Source organism: Hemibagrus wyckioides, linkage group LG07, assembly GCF_019097595.1.
Source record: "Hemibagrus wyckioides isolate EC202008001 linkage group LG07, SWU_Hwy_1.0, whole genome shotgun sequence".
Taxonomy (NCBI): domain Eukaryota; kingdom Metazoa; phylum Chordata; class Actinopteri; order Siluriformes; family Bagridae; genus Hemibagrus; species Hemibagrus wyckioides.
In genome coordinates this window covers 25787401-25802901 of record NC_080716.1, presented here as the reverse complement: position 1 = coordinate 25802901, position 15501 = coordinate 25787401, and the positions used below count along the sequence as shown (strand labels likewise).

At 38.8% G+C, this 15501-nt stretch overlaps 1 protein-coding gene across 3 annotated transcripts in view; it reads left to right on the top strand.

Moving 5' to 3' along the window:
• cacna1eb (calcium channel, voltage-dependent, R type, alpha 1E subunit b) overlaps positions 1–15501 on the top strand; it is an 84575-nt gene that overhangs the window by 28328 nt on the left and 40746 nt on the right. For all 3 annotated transcript variants that reach the window (XM_058395108.1, XM_058395107.1, XM_058395106.1), the window contains exons 9-16: positions 590–643; positions 2905–2979; positions 4489–4698; positions 9410–9522; positions 9684–9796; positions 10657–10788; positions 13314–13383; positions 13504–13621. In XM_058395108.1, coding sequence (XP_058251091.1) covers positions 590–643; positions 2905–2979; positions 4489–4698; positions 9410–9522; positions 9684–9796; positions 10657–10788; positions 13314–13383; positions 13504–13621 — 885 coding nt within the window. The remainder of the gene's footprint in view (positions 1–589; positions 644–2904; positions 2980–4488; positions 4699–9409; positions 9523–9683; positions 9797–10656; positions 10789–13313; positions 13384–13503; positions 13622–15501) is intronic.

Here is a 15501-nt window from a genome sequence, read left to right as displayed (position 1 = left end):
AGTCTGATTTAATGAATCAATGACCGAATCAGTTAATCTGAATCACTGAGTCACTGAATCCCAATCCCATGAAAGTGAGTGGTATGGTCTCCCACTACTCCGAGTTTACTGAGTGTGAACCTCTCAGTTCTGCTAAAAGGCCTCCCAGTTTCGTTGCCCACGCCACCCCTGGTACGACTCGATCCTGCCTCCCACCTGAGCCGAGCGAGCAGGTAAGCGGCAGTGTGTGGAAACACAGCAGCTCTGTGAAGCCTCTGCTCTTCTGTAGGAGCTGCATGGCAAACTCGCTCTCCCACGCAGATAAGGGTTAGCAAAGAGGTGAGCCTGACTCACAGACTGGAGTGTGCGAGTGTGCGTGTACGTGTGTGTTGTGTGTGTGTGTGTGTGTGAGACACCGGCTCTGTGTAGTCATTGTTTTCTGCAGTGCAAGGGATCAGTTTTAAGTACCATACTGGTACAGAGAACTTTAATCAGTCTCAAATGACGAACTCCAAACACGGGGCTCTTTGGCATTTCACTTTGACACTGCTCACTATTCAAATGGTTTGTTCTTAGTGTCATTCCTTTTCTTTTCTCTTCCTCTCCACAGAGGAAGTGATGCTCGCTGAGGAGAATAAAAACTCTGGAAGGTCTGCATTAGAGGGTACGAGGTCCTTCTTTATCATTCAGTCGTCTAGAGTGTTAATGTGCCTTTTTGTTCGATGCACACACACACACACACACACACGTGTTCTACAACCAATAAACAAATACACATAAGTATGCATCTCCAGTTAAATTACTCCTGTGCTGTAAAAAGCTTTACTACATTTATGCTAGCGGTGAGACGCATCGTCCTGACAGTGCTATTAATTTTACCCTTTGAGTCCTTCTATATTTATTCTCTAAAAGCTTCACCTGACTTCCCTCTCCTTTCCTCAGAGTATGCGCTGTAGTAGAGATTTCTCAAACACCGCATGTACAAAGTACACAGATAGTATTAACCCTTCCTAAAATGTCACTTATTCATATCAATCATTCCAAAAATGAAACAAAAACCAAAGCTGGTGTAAAATCCTTGATCTCTGCATCACAATAATTGAATTTTGTACTAAAGCACCACGTTTCAAACCAATAAAACCATCAGTCCCCACTTCGGAACGCCATCATGTTTGGCTTTTTGCCCATTACGTTGCTTAGCAACCAGAGCTTCATGTTGACCGACTACAGTGAATTTTACTCATAATGTACCTGTGATATAATTATAGCTAAATCACCGTAGCACACGTTCCTGAGCGGATTTTTGCTTTATTATACCGCGGCGCTGTTGTATTCTCGAATCTGATTGGTCGAAAAAGGGTTGATTCATTTTCTACAACAGCGGCTCTGACTGTAGTTTCGGCTACAGGGGAAAATCACAGGTTCAAGAAAGTGGACTGTTTAGAAAACAAAACACAAATGATTTTTGGAAGCTAGCTATAAAAAGTATATAAAGGTATGGTTTTTAAATAACTAAATAAATTAATAATGCTTTTTTAAGTGGTTGGTTAATTTGCGGAGGTAACAGTAGCTCTAATTTGTCAGGATTGCCCCCTCTAACCTGTCACTGATTATTTTCCCATAACTCCATGCCCGCTAGTGTATTATTCTTTACATACTGCTATAATATATATATATATATATATATATATATATATATATATATATATATATATATATATATATATATATATATATATATCTGAATTTACAGTTTACAGTAAAAAACAAGTCAATTACATCTCTTTTTTTCATTGTTTTTCTTAAATGAAATCAGTTCAAAACGCATTAGAAAAAAATACAATGTGATTTAAACCCCTTCACCAAGTCTACCCCCTTTCCCAAACTGCCCCAGTTAATTGAATTAGTTGAGAGAAGGGGTAAAAATGAAACCTGAAGTAGAATATCAGAATGAAGATATGAAAATTTTGAAAGCAACACGCCAAATATCCAAATATTTTGCAGACTTTTGGGACATTTGTAACCAGTGTAAAGAAATGAATGATGTTCAGGCTGTGAGTCTGATGTGAAATGAGTCTGTGGGCTTTCAGGGTGTTTTAGACGTGTGTTTTTGGATAACCTTGCACAGAATTTTAGTGGTTGAAGATAAACACCACTTGGAGCATCTCAGAGAGCAGAAATGAGTTTCACTTCACCATTTATTTTGAAGACAGAAACATGTGTGTGGGGAAAAAGAACTTTTCTATGAATATATCGCCCCTTGTAGGCTAGATAAAACTTCTTGAAGCACTGAGTTTTAATATGAGCTTCATATTAATCACCATTGTGGAGTGAGACATGACAAAGACACTCAATGTTAAACATGAACACAACAAAAACAGGCCTCTGGAACTAAAAGCAGATCAGAAGGACAGATCTGTTACATCTGAACTGTTCATGAGCTGGACCGTGGTGTTTATACCTTCCTTCTTTCCATCATAAATTGCTTTTTTTCCCCCTTTCATAAGTGAAAAAATAACAGTTTAAAAGCACCACAGTGATTTATATCAGAGTGGTGTTATGTGAGGTCACAGGATTATTCGGCTCTCGGTTCAGTAGAGATTCAGAGGCCGAGCCGAGACGATACAGCTCGTAAACAGCACTGATGATGTTCGCTCCATGGTTGCAGCCGTTCCGGTTACCACAGCAACACCCCTTTTCAGTTTTTCACATGCCCACTGATGTGTTGTGCCTTTGCTTGGCCTCTGCATTTGAGGCTTTTGCCGAAAGAAAAAAAAAAAAGGTCACTGGTGTCTTACATGTTTGTGAGCCGGTCCTAACAGGAGCAGAAAACGAGACAGTGTGAAAAAGACATTTACTACATCGTCTTAGATTGTGATATTCACATTTGCACTGCTGTAATTATTGCTTTTTGCTCTATTGAAGTATTGAAGCGAGCCACGAGCAAGAAAAACGCCAGGCGTCGTGGAGAGGACAAATATTCAGAAATCGCAACAGTTGGTTAGTGACACCACTTTGACTGCATACATATGCTCTCTCTCTCTCTCTCTCTCTCTCTCTCTCTCTGTCTGTCTGTCTCTGTCTCTCTGTCTATGTCTCTCTCTCTCTCTCTGTCTCTCTCTGTCTATCTGTCTGTCTCTGTCTCTCTCTCTGTCTGTCTCTCTCTCTCTCTTTCTCTCTCTCTCTCTCTGTCTCTCTCTTTCTCTCTTTCTCTCTGCCTGTCTGTCTCTGTCTGTCTCTCTCTCTCTCTCTCTCTCTCTCTCCTTCTTTTCCTTCCTTACACAGTCTTATACCTCTTAATAAAACTATGTAACACATACATGACACTTTCCAGAATGACTTATGTGAGTTATGATAATGTTAGATAATTTGATAATGTTATGATGATAATGATGATGATGGTGATGGTGATGATGATGATGATGGTCACCATAAGTAACAGGTTCTTACAAATCAGGACCCTTATAAGTATTTATATGATGCTCAGTGTCATGACATTGTCATGTAATGACCGGTAATTTAAAAATAGTTGGCTAGTTGACTACCGATTCACAACATCACTATTTTTGGCTGTTTTATTAGTTCAGCTACAAAAAAAAACAAAACAAAAAAGTTTCCTCACATAAACGCTGTGTATCATATTAGACTATTTAATGATATCCCAGTGGTTAAAGTGCACTCCCATGGAAGATCTGAGGCTGGAATGAAAGTGTTGATTCTTACATTGAGAGATAGAGAGCAGCATGGAAGCTTGTGTCCTTCACACAGAGTCATACTGAGAGGTTTAGATCTGCCTTTATGAGCTGTCCTGTACTGCTGAGCTACAAGAAAAAAAAACTTTTCCTCTATAGCGTAGTCTTAATGTTAAGTTGAGTAAAAAACTGGATTCCTCAAAGTAGGTTTATCTGCTTTCTTTACCATTTGTCTTCTTGTATTTCAAGGAACATGGCTAGGGTTAGGGTTTGGGCTAACCCTAACCTAACTATACCCCTATCCCTACCCTTAACCCCATCGCTAACCCTATCCTATTCCTAACATTAACCCTAACCCCTAACCCTAATCCTATCCCTATACCTAATCCCTTACCCCATCGCTAACCCCTAACCTAATCCCTATTCCTAACCTCTAACCCTAATCCTATCCCTAATCCCTAACGCTAATCCTATCCTTAATCCCCAACCCTAACCCCATTGCTAACCCTATCCTATTCCTAACCTTAATCCCTATCCCTAAGCCTATCCCTATACCTAATCCCTTACCCCATCGCTAACCCCTAACCCAATCTCTAATCCCTAATCCCTAATCCTTATCACCACAGCAGTGACTAGTGAATTTATTCATATATACAACATATAATTTTGAGATATATAAAGCACACCAAGTCCACATTTGAGCATAAGCCTGTAAAGTGCTATAACACCTAATTGAATTGTCAAAAAAATTATTATTTGTTAACCTTGTAGGTCAGTTGTTCTAAAGGTCTTGTTTGGTGGTGTGATGGCTTCCCAGGTGGTCCCAGACCTCCGGTGAACATCCGCACTGTGAGACGGGGTCCTGCTGCCTACCTGCGCCGTAAAGAGCGCATGCTACGCTTCTCCATCCGCCGTATGGTCAAGACGGACAGCTTCTACTGGATAGTGCTCAGCCTCGTGGGTCTGAACACCATCTGCGTGGCCATCGTCCACCATAACCAGCCAGAGTGGCTCACCGTGCTGCAGTGTAAGAGCTGGCTTTGACTGCAGCCTCCTAACCATCATGTTGTGTTCATTGGTATAGAACAGATCAACCCAGGGCATAGAACATACATACATACATAAATAAATAAATAAATAAATAAATAAATAAATAAATAAATAAATAAATAAATAAATTTTATCTCAATATAAATATATAATTATATTTTATTATGTATATATATTAATATAAAAATATATTTTTTATATTTTAAAAGATAATTTAATATTGTAACATTTTTTTAATATATATTTTATTTTTTATTATTATTTTTATATTTTATAAGAGATTTAAATGATTTTAATGCAGTTGTGCCCTGTGATGGGTTGGGACTGTCCAGTGTCCCCCCCGCCTTGTCCCTCAAGTCCCCTGGGATAGACTCCAGGTTCCTTGCGACCCTGTGTACGATAAGCGCTACAGAAAACAGATTCCTTTTTTGTTTTACAGCTTTACTTTTTTGTTGTTTTTCCTCCTTGATTTGTGTCTATTTTCTTATTAGAGATTGAAGTAAGAGGTCCTGTCAAGTGATCCACAAAATAAGACTCCCACCATTGTGAGTCATCAGTTCAGGCCAGAATATAAATGAAGGCCAGGACGTGGTCAGATAAATGTAGGACTTGAAAGAGAGCCTGCTATCAAAGAGACGCTCGCTTCCTGATCTTAGCATCTCTTTGATATTCAGATGCTTAGTGATTGTAATGGAAAAACTGATTAGCTGCTCAACGGTGACATTAGTACAGGCAGTTTTGATACCGCCATGGCTCGCTTCTAATCCAGTCCAATCCAGGAAGTAATTCTTCATTCTCTTTCTCTTGATGATCTCCACCAGCCATCAGTTATAATAGAGTTTCTTTTACTTGTGAATACTTTATTCTGATTGGTCAGAAAGTGAAGAAATAAGACATGTTTTAATTTCTATCATAAAGTCTCAGTCAGAATAAGAAAGAGAAACATATACTGTAATTGTTGATAAGGGAAGGAGATGTTTATTTAAGCTTTAAGGAAGGAGTCTCCAGTGTAAAATCACTGTAAAAGCTTTCCTTTTCAAATGTGAAAAACCTTGGCTTTTGGATATTTTACAACAATAAAACTGACTTCAAATGAATTAAAAGCACAAAATATAAGTATAAAATTAATTTTAATGATGTATCTTGTAGATCTCTGTGGTAAAAGAGGAATAGAGCACATTAGGATGTGCTGTTATAAGAAAATAATCAACATCAGCCTGGTTACAAAGCTCTACTTCACCCATTGTTGATTATTTTCCAATTACAGCCTGCGTTTTTCGACGTAACCAGGTCATGGCGTCATCTCAGTCGAGAATGGTGTATGAATAACATTTAGCTGAATGTAAAATCAAAGGCATTAAATGGAATAAATGGAAACTGCATGCGGTGTTAAGTACAGCGATCACACTGCTTCTGGTTATTCGGAGGCTTTTAGTGGAAGTCAGAATTGATCAAGAACAAATGATTATTCAGGAACATTAATGTCTGTCAATAACCAAATCAGTCCCTACAGGATTTCACAGGTTTTTTGTGAGTGTCGTAGCTAAAAATGTTCACATTTACATTTACATGTATGCTATTTGGCAGACACCCTTATCCAAAGTGATGTACAAAAGTGCTCTGAAGTCTCTATCGATGAATACATCAACACTGCTTCACTAGGTTGCAGACTTGGGATAGGAAACAAGGAAAAATAAGAGCTAGTTTAAGTGTTTCAGGAAGAGGTTAGGGTTTCACCCTTCATTTGAAGACAGCCAGGACATCTAGAGGAAGTTCATTCAGTTCAGTTCAATGTATTTGTATAGCGCTTTTAACAATAGACATTTTCTCAAAGCAGCTTTACAGAAGACTAGAAACATAAAAAAGAATTATAAAGTTACTATTTATCACTAACATTTAACCTCAGTGAGAAGTCTGAGGTGACGGTAAGATATGAGGAAGAAACCTTGAGAAGAACCAGGCTCAGAAGAGAACCTCATCCTCATTTGCGTGGCACTGGACAGTTGTTGCTGTTGATCTTTCGGCTGCTCTCTGCATATGTAAGGGGTCGCCACCAACTGGTCCGCAAAACACCTTGGCACAGGTTTTACACCAGATGCCCTTCCTGACACAAAGTCCCATTTTTATCCGGGCTTGGGACCAGCACTGCATCCAGTGGCTGGAGTTTGAACCCAGGCCTTCCGCATGGTAGGTGAGAAACCTACCACTGAGACACTGGACAGTAAATAATGCAAATGTCCTTTCTTCAACAGTTTATAGTCTTGTAGAATTGTGCAACCAAGAGCTCTTGAGGAACTATAAGGTCAGTGTAGTTTCTGAGTTCATTATAGATTTAGCACTAATTCCTTCCCAACTTCGGCAACAGCTGTTCAAAGACGGTGTGATTGTCTCCAAGTGGTTCTATCCACAGCAGTCCTCTGGGTCACACGCTGACCACGCAGATCTATCCCCAGCAGCAGTTAGCACCACAAGCCATGAGGCTCCAACCAGGGGTAGAGCGTCTAGGCAAGTCCAGAAAGAAGAAGTGGTCACACTGGGAACTCTGAACACTGGGAGCTCGTGGGATGTATAGCTCAACAGAAACAGAGAGAGAGAGAGAGAGACCTGCCTCTAACCCTGAGTCTTCATGTATAGCTACTCCTCTTTGTCCTTGTCTTTATAATCACACTCTCCAGCGCCACCCAAATGAGGATGAGGTCTGGTTCCGCTCAAGGTTTCTTCCTTTTATCTTCTACGGGAGGGTTTTTTTTTGCCACAGTCACCACAGGCTTGCTCATTAGGGATAAATACAGATAAATTGAAATATGTTCTGTAAAGCTGCTTTGAGACAATGCTTCAAGCGATGTACAAATAAACTTGAACCGAATGAAAACAAACAAAGAAAAATGGCAATTCCAGGAAGTAAAACAGAACAATATAGGATCATACTGTATGTTAGAGTACATTCATTTACTGTGTGTGTGTGTGTGTGTGTCCTTTATATAGTGTCTGGTGTGACGGGAGACAGGTGTGTGTGTGTGTTTAAAAGTCCGGTGACTGTGGACGTGACAGAGGTCTTGTGTTTGGGGAAGTGTAGTCCATGATGGCTGTGTTTGTAGGTCGCAGTGTATTCTGGGAAATGTGAGTTCTCTGAGGATGTGGGAGTTGACCTGACACTGAGGACTCATCTGCAACAATTACAGCTCACTATATATATATATATATATATATATATATATATATATATATATATATATATATATATATTCCATATATTATCACAGGGATTCATATCTGTCATATCCATAATATTCTGATGTTCATATGGAATAAAGTGTTATCCTGGCAAATGGCAGATTGTTAGTGTACATATAATATTAGCATGACATATTGTGTATTACATCAAACTGACAGACAGTGATGCTGACTTAATGCTTACTGCTCCTCCAGCACATCCTGTTACTTTCCATTTATTTGATCCTTTCTACTTAACACTAGATCATAAACAGATGCTAAATCAAGGACATGAAATTGCAGTGTGTTTAAATCGCTGTTTTGGTTTAGTGAACGTGAAATCGAGTGACATTTTTTGTGTTTATCGTGTAAAGAAAACATTTGAAGGATAAGTACTCGTCACTGCTGCTGCTGCTACAGCAACTTAATAGTGCTCAAGCTGAAAGGAAATAAAAGTCTAACATTTGTTCTAGGAAATGAATCCCTAGGAGAATCTGTCAGCATAACTCAACCCTGAATGAAACTTATCACGGCAGAAAAAAAAATAGTGGAAAAAATAGATAAAAATTTTTGGTAATAATCCATCTTTGTAAATCATCTACATTCAGATTTAATGAGACTGCCACCTGCTTCTTCAGAAAAAAATAAAGATTTATTTTCTTATTTATTTTATTTATTATTATTATTATTATTATTATTATTATTATTATTATTATTATTATTATTATTATTATATAATAACAATATAGAATATTTATTATTATAAATTTTAACTTTACAATTGTATGGCTTATTAAAGTCACTGCTATAAAAATGAGAGAAATGGGAAGGAAAGAACATAGGAATAGAAAGGTTTTTTTACTGTCATTTTTATATTTATATTTATATATATATATATATATATACATAAATGACAGTTAAAAAAAAAACCTTCCTATTCCTATTTTTATATTTCTGTAAAGCGACAAATTTATTTATTTTTTTAAATCAGGAGGAAAATATAAATTGAAATTGTATTAATATTTTAATACATAAATTCTAATTAATATTATAATAATAATTGTAATGAATATTAAAATGAAATATTTTTAAAAATCAACAAAATATCATTAGAAATTGGATCTAATATGAGAGAAAGGGGGAAAAATGCACGATTTGGGGATTAATCTGATTAATCAGTCTTGGTGTATTTGTAACTCCACCCTGCATAAAGATCTAAATCTACATCCAGATTTCTGTGAAGCTGCTTTGTGCCAATACCCTGTTGCTAAAACTGCCATACAAGTCTAATTGAATTGAATTACATTAAAGATTAAAACAGCTTTTTTGTGGTTGCCAGAAAAGGCAATAATCCCACCTTGATATGAGACTCCAGGTGGATGCTCGGCTGCAGTAATGACAGCAATTACGCAGGTGTAGATTTAGCTAAACACGCCATCATCAGACCACTGAAAATGTTTTGCAACCTTTCGCAGACTATGCAGAGTTCGTGTTTCTGGGATTGTTCCTGGCTGAGATGTTTCTGAAGATGTACGGTCTTGGCTTCCGCCTCTACTTCCACTCCTCCTTCAACTGCTTTGACTGTGGGGTAGGTGTGCTGCTTGGAGTTTCTCCTGCTTCCACTGCTGAATCATTTTGTTCCTGTCAACAGAACATCGTGACTCCGCTGTACAAGTTGTTTTTTGTTTTTATTTTTAGTCCAGACTGGGAGTACGAGTGTCATGTTTTTTCTCTCGTATCTTTGCACAGGTGATCATCGGCAGTATTTTCGAGGTGGTTTGGGGATTCTTTAGACCTGGAACATCATTCGGGATCAGCGTGCTTCGAGCTTTGAGACTGTTACGAATTTTTAAAATAACCAGGTATGTTTGCCAGGACACCATCCAACGTTGGGTTCAAGCCCAAGCACCATCAAGCTGTGGGGTCCTTAAGCATGGCTCTTAACCCTCTCTGCTCCAGGAGTGCTTCATCATAGCTGACCCTTTGCTCTGACCCTAACTTCCAAAAAGCTAGGATATTAGCTAGGATATAAGAAACAATTTCACGGTGCAGAAATGTATATGTGTGTCACGGGGGGAATCATAAAATAGTCAGTGTTAAGACTATTATTAGTGAAAATACTGTGAAATAATTATTTGTATACAATCTATTTGCCTATAAGGAAAGGTTGTAGCTCCTAAACTTTGAAACTCTCTCCTCTTGGACTTAAAGATAAAGCAGAAAAGACCCATTTGTTTCAACTAGCTTTTGTTTAAATATTGTTTGTTTCGTTTTATTTGTTGGATTCATGTAGCATTTATGTACTATTGCCTAGTTTTGTGTTATTGTCTTGTTACTTCTTCAGACAACAATAGATCTTATTAGATATATAGATAAGTAGGAAGGAAAGATTTATTATTAATTAATTAAAGATTTATTATTAATTAATTAAAAATACAATGAAAATCAATTCCAAATCAGCAAAAACATAACTTGATTTTGAAACATACATGAGAGTAAAAATTCAAGGTGGAAAAACATTTAGCACAATTTAAAAGGTAGAGATTTGCTAGAGAATTTTCTCCATCTTGTTTCATTTTATTTCAAATAAATATAAAATAGAGCTTTATGCACATTTACTATTCAGCAACCCTGGGGGCACAAACTTTTGCACTTGGGTGTGTAAGAGACAGAATTGAGGACTCATCTTTCCTCATACAGTAACTATGCCTCTATCTGTCAGGTACTGGGCCTCTTTAAGAAACCTGGTCGTGTCTCTGATGAGCTCCATGAAGTCCATCATCAGCCTCCTCTTCCTGCTCTTCCTCTTCATTGTGGTTTTCGCTCTGCTCGGGATGCAGCTGTTTGGTGGCAGGTAACGTCCAGCTGTTGTGTGCGCTGATACAGTTTATTAGTATCAGCAAAAAAATTCATGTTCACGCCAAACCTGCTTGTTGTAAAACCGTGTTATCATCCACTCGAGCCTCCACTATGAATGAATATTTTTATGTAATATCCTGTAATATAAATGCGGATGAATGGAGGGTTCTTCATGTCACTGCATGTGCACTTGAATATTTATATTTATAGAATAACCAGCATTTATATTTCATTTTGTTTGGATAAAAAAAGACTTTGAGTGAAAGATATCAAGCATAAATTTCAATTTAAAGAATTATCACAAGTTATTACACAAGAGTTTAGATTCTCAACTCTGATTGGACAGAAGGGGTTGATTCATCCAGCTTAATTCATATCACATTATTATACAACTAATATTACGTATAATTAATATTGAATCCTTCTAATACACTATTGTTTCTATAGTATACTTAAGATTTACTTAACATTTATGAAGGTCTCATATGTCAGTCCAAAGCCTTCAGGACTAGAATTTGTCTCAGGGATGTTCCCCAACATTAAATGTGACTAGAAACGGATAATGTAGAATTGTTTTGTTCATTGATTGAGTAAATATTTGCTTGCAATCACTTGGAGCTTGGATGCAAGGAAGGACAGGAGGGTTATTAAGAAAAAACGTCACAAGATTAGGAATAGTCAGATTATTAGGAACCAGTGGCGGGCCATGCATTTCACACCTAGGCCTTCACTGGTGTCCTTCCTGAATTACTCCACCTCTGTACCATCATTATGGTGCCATGGCAATAGATACTAATCAACCGTTAAATAACAAAGTAAAAAAGAAATTACCTTACAGTATTTCACGCCTCACAAGGAATAGTCCATTTTATTATGGTTACTTTTCTCAAAAAAGACATTCTTGATGACGTATGCAGCAAACTACAATCTCCAGAGGACGCAGTATCCGGAATGAGACACGGTGAATATAGAAACAATGTATAACAGTGCGCTGTGTCACAGGCTCTTGTAGCGAACATGAATAAAATTAAGTCTCCTTTCACTGCAGCAAAAAAAACCCACAGCCCACCCCGGGGATCTGGAATGAAGGCAAACTGAAAACCCAGAAAACCCAAAAGCATAAATGATTTTTGAAAAAGCTTACCAACTATTTTGAAGAATCAAAAGGATTTTCTAGAAAAGTCCGCCTTGAAAATGCATTTGTAAGGATGTCTGCGACCAAATCGATTTCTTCTCCTCTGTCAGCCATTGTGAGTTAAAATATATATATTTTATTTACTTTGTGCGGTTCACTGCCTCTGACTACTCTAATGATCCAATCAAAAGAAGGGAAATTGCTGACGTAATCGTATGCCTGCTAGATGGCCCCAGTGACGCCAACTCGAAATCTGATTGGTTAATGGAACAGTTTCATTGCCACTTATTTTAAGCTACTATTGATTCTGAAGGCCTTAAGGCCGGGCAACACATGATGTCAGCCACTGGCTGAAATATGATTGGATAAATACTTTTATCATAAATATACACTACTGGAAGCAGCGCAACCAAGAGAAAAGCTATGAAATGTAGAGAACAGACTATTGGGAATAATTTAATACACATTCATGGAAAAATTATTCAGATCACTGCTGTTTAGGCCAGCAGAGAAGGCCTTGCTGGCCCTGACGGCCACTGTTAGGCACAGATCCAAGAAATTAGGTAGAGTCCCGGTGATAATAATCCAAAAACGTCAAACATAAAAAGCAGGGTCAGACATGACAAACAGTGTCCAAGGTTAGACAGAAAGAGCCGAGGACAGGGAGCAGGCAAAGTCAAAAACTAGGTACTCAAAAGGTGAGGTGATGTCACATATATACTGGACAGATACTTCACAAAGAGTGAACTGAGACAAAGGTGCTTATGAAGGGGTTAAAACCAAACATGCATAATTAGACACAATCAGAACGATGGTGACCGTGAGCATGGACTGCAGGTAGTTTTGTAGGATGCAGCGAAGGAGAGTTTGAGATTATGGTTGTGTGATGTGACAGGCTGTCATTGTCAAATAAATTGCTTAAAGAAATGTATAAATTAATTTGTATTTGATAAATAACTATGTGTAACTATAAATGGATAAAATGCATGACTAATAGCTAAACATAGCTAATGTTTAATAAATAAATACATTAATGAATTAATAAACTAACAAAATAAATAAACTAATAAATAAATAAATAAATTCTTCAGAATGTGCTGTTTTTGGAAAATCATCAACTTGCATATTCCATTTTGTGTCTGGCTCCATCACAGCACCCAGTTATTTCCCTATATATGCGCACCTAAAGTATTTTCTTCCTAAAATAGTTCACATCACATCAGGATCTGTAACACTAAAGAAAATTCCGCATTAGTAAACTCCCCAAGAGCCGATTAAATCCAGCTGCTCTTCCTCAGGTTTCACCGCTCGCTGTGTAAAATCTCGGAAGTGTTTTAATCTAAAAAAGCATGTTTTTTTTCATCTGTATCTTGTTTGTTCTTCAGGTTCATCTTTAAAGATTACACTCCTGCCAACTTTGATACATTTCCAGCTGCTATCATGACGGTCTTTCAGGTCGGTGCCGAATCACGGCGACGATGCCGAGGCGGTGTCTTTATCGCGTCGCTAAATCTGTTTGTTTATGTCTCATCGCTTTGGCATCAGACAGCTTTAAACTTTCGCTTTAACCAACAGATTCTGACTGGTGAAGACTGGAATGAGGTGATGTATAACGGGATCCGCTCTCAGGGAGGTGTACAGTATGGCATGTGGTCCTCCATCTACTTCATCATTCTGACGCTGATTGGTAATTGTATCCTTTAGATGTGTTTCAAAATGAATTCGGGGGTTAATTTATTTAATTGTGTTTTAGAAAACAGTTACAGAGGTACAGAACGGCACTAATTCTGATGTAAAATGGGTCAGGAGACGTTGCCTGAAGCAGGGATCGAACCTTCTTCGGAAATAAGCGCGATCACCTGCTTGCAGAGAATTAGATCCACATGCAAGATGAAGTAAAAGCGTTGCTTTATTAACAAAACTAAAACTGAAACCAGACTCAGGAGACTCAGGCGTCAGACAAAAAGGCAAAGACAGATACAAGAAGACAGGTATATATAGGACAGAACACCAAGGTAAATGGGAAACAGGTGAAACAGCGGGAAAGCAGAACAATTGGGAAGGCGTGGCACAACACTTATGGGAACAACAATAACAAACAAAGCAAGCCACGATGAGATACACTATATTGCCAAAAGTATTCGCTCACCCATCCAAATAATCAGAATCAGGTGTTCCAATCACTTCCATGGCCACAGGTGTATAAAATCAAGCACCTAGGCATGCAGACTGTTTTTACAAACATTTGTGAAAGAATGGGTCGCTCTCAGGAGCTCAGTGAATTCCAGCGTGGAACTGTGATAGGATGCCACCTGTGCAACAAATCCAGTCGTGAAATTTCCTCGCTCCTAAATATTCCACAGTCAACTGTCAGCTGTATTATAAGAACGTGGAAGTGTTTGGGAACGACAGCAACTCGGCCACGAAGTGGTAGGCCACGTAAACTGACGGAGCGGGGTCAGCGGATGCTGAGGCGCATAGTGCGAAGAGGTCACCAACTTTCTGCAGAGTCAATCGCTACAGACCTCCAAACTGCATGTGGCCTTCAGATTAGCTCAAGAACAGTGCGCAGAGAGCTTCATGGAATGGGTTTCCATGGCCGAGCAGCTGCATCCAAGCCATACATCACCAAGTGCAATGCAAATCGTCGGATGCAGTGGTGTAAATCACGCCGCCACTGGACTCTAGAGCAGTGGAGACGCGTTCTCTGGAGTCGAATCGCGCTTCTCCATCTGGCAATCTGATGGACGAGTCTGGGTTTGGCGGTTGCCAGGAGAACGGTACTTGTCTGACTGCATTGTGCCAAGTGTAAAGTTTGGTAGAGGGGGGATTATGGTGTGGGGTTGTTTTTCAGGAGCTGGGCTTGGCCCCTTAGTTCCAGTGAAAGGAACTCTGAATGCTTCAGCATACCAAGACATTTTGGACAATTCCATGCTCCCAGCTTTGTGGGAACAGTTTAGAGTTGGCCCCTTCCTCTTCCAACATGACTGTGCACCAGAGCACAAAGCAAGGTCCATAAAGACATGGATGACAGAGTCTGGTGTGGATGAACTTGACTGGCCTGCACAGAGTCCTGACCTCAACCCGATAGAACACCTTTGGGATGAATTAGAGCGGAGACTGAGAGCCAGGCCTTCTCGTCCAACATCAGTGTGTGACCACAAATGCGCTTCTGGAAGAATGGTCAAAAATTCCCATAAACACACTCCTAAACCTTGTGGACAGCCTTCCCAGAAGAGTTGAAGCTGTTATAGCTGCAAAGGGTGGACCGACGTCATATTGAACCCTATGGATTAGGAATGGGATGTCACTTAAGTTCATATGCGAGTCAAGGCAGGTGAGCAAATACTTTTGGCAATATAGTGTACCTTTCAGCACCCCCTCTAGTGGTCTGGCAGGGAACTGTCCCAGTTAGTAGTTTTTTCCATGAAGACTAAGACCAACATATTCCACACTTCAAATATCCAATAAATCCATTATTTTTATCTAAAAAAAATCTAAATTCTATGGCAAGACCGTGTTCTTCCTAGACTATGCCAAAAATCTAAGATTAAGAGATATTCTCAGCATGAT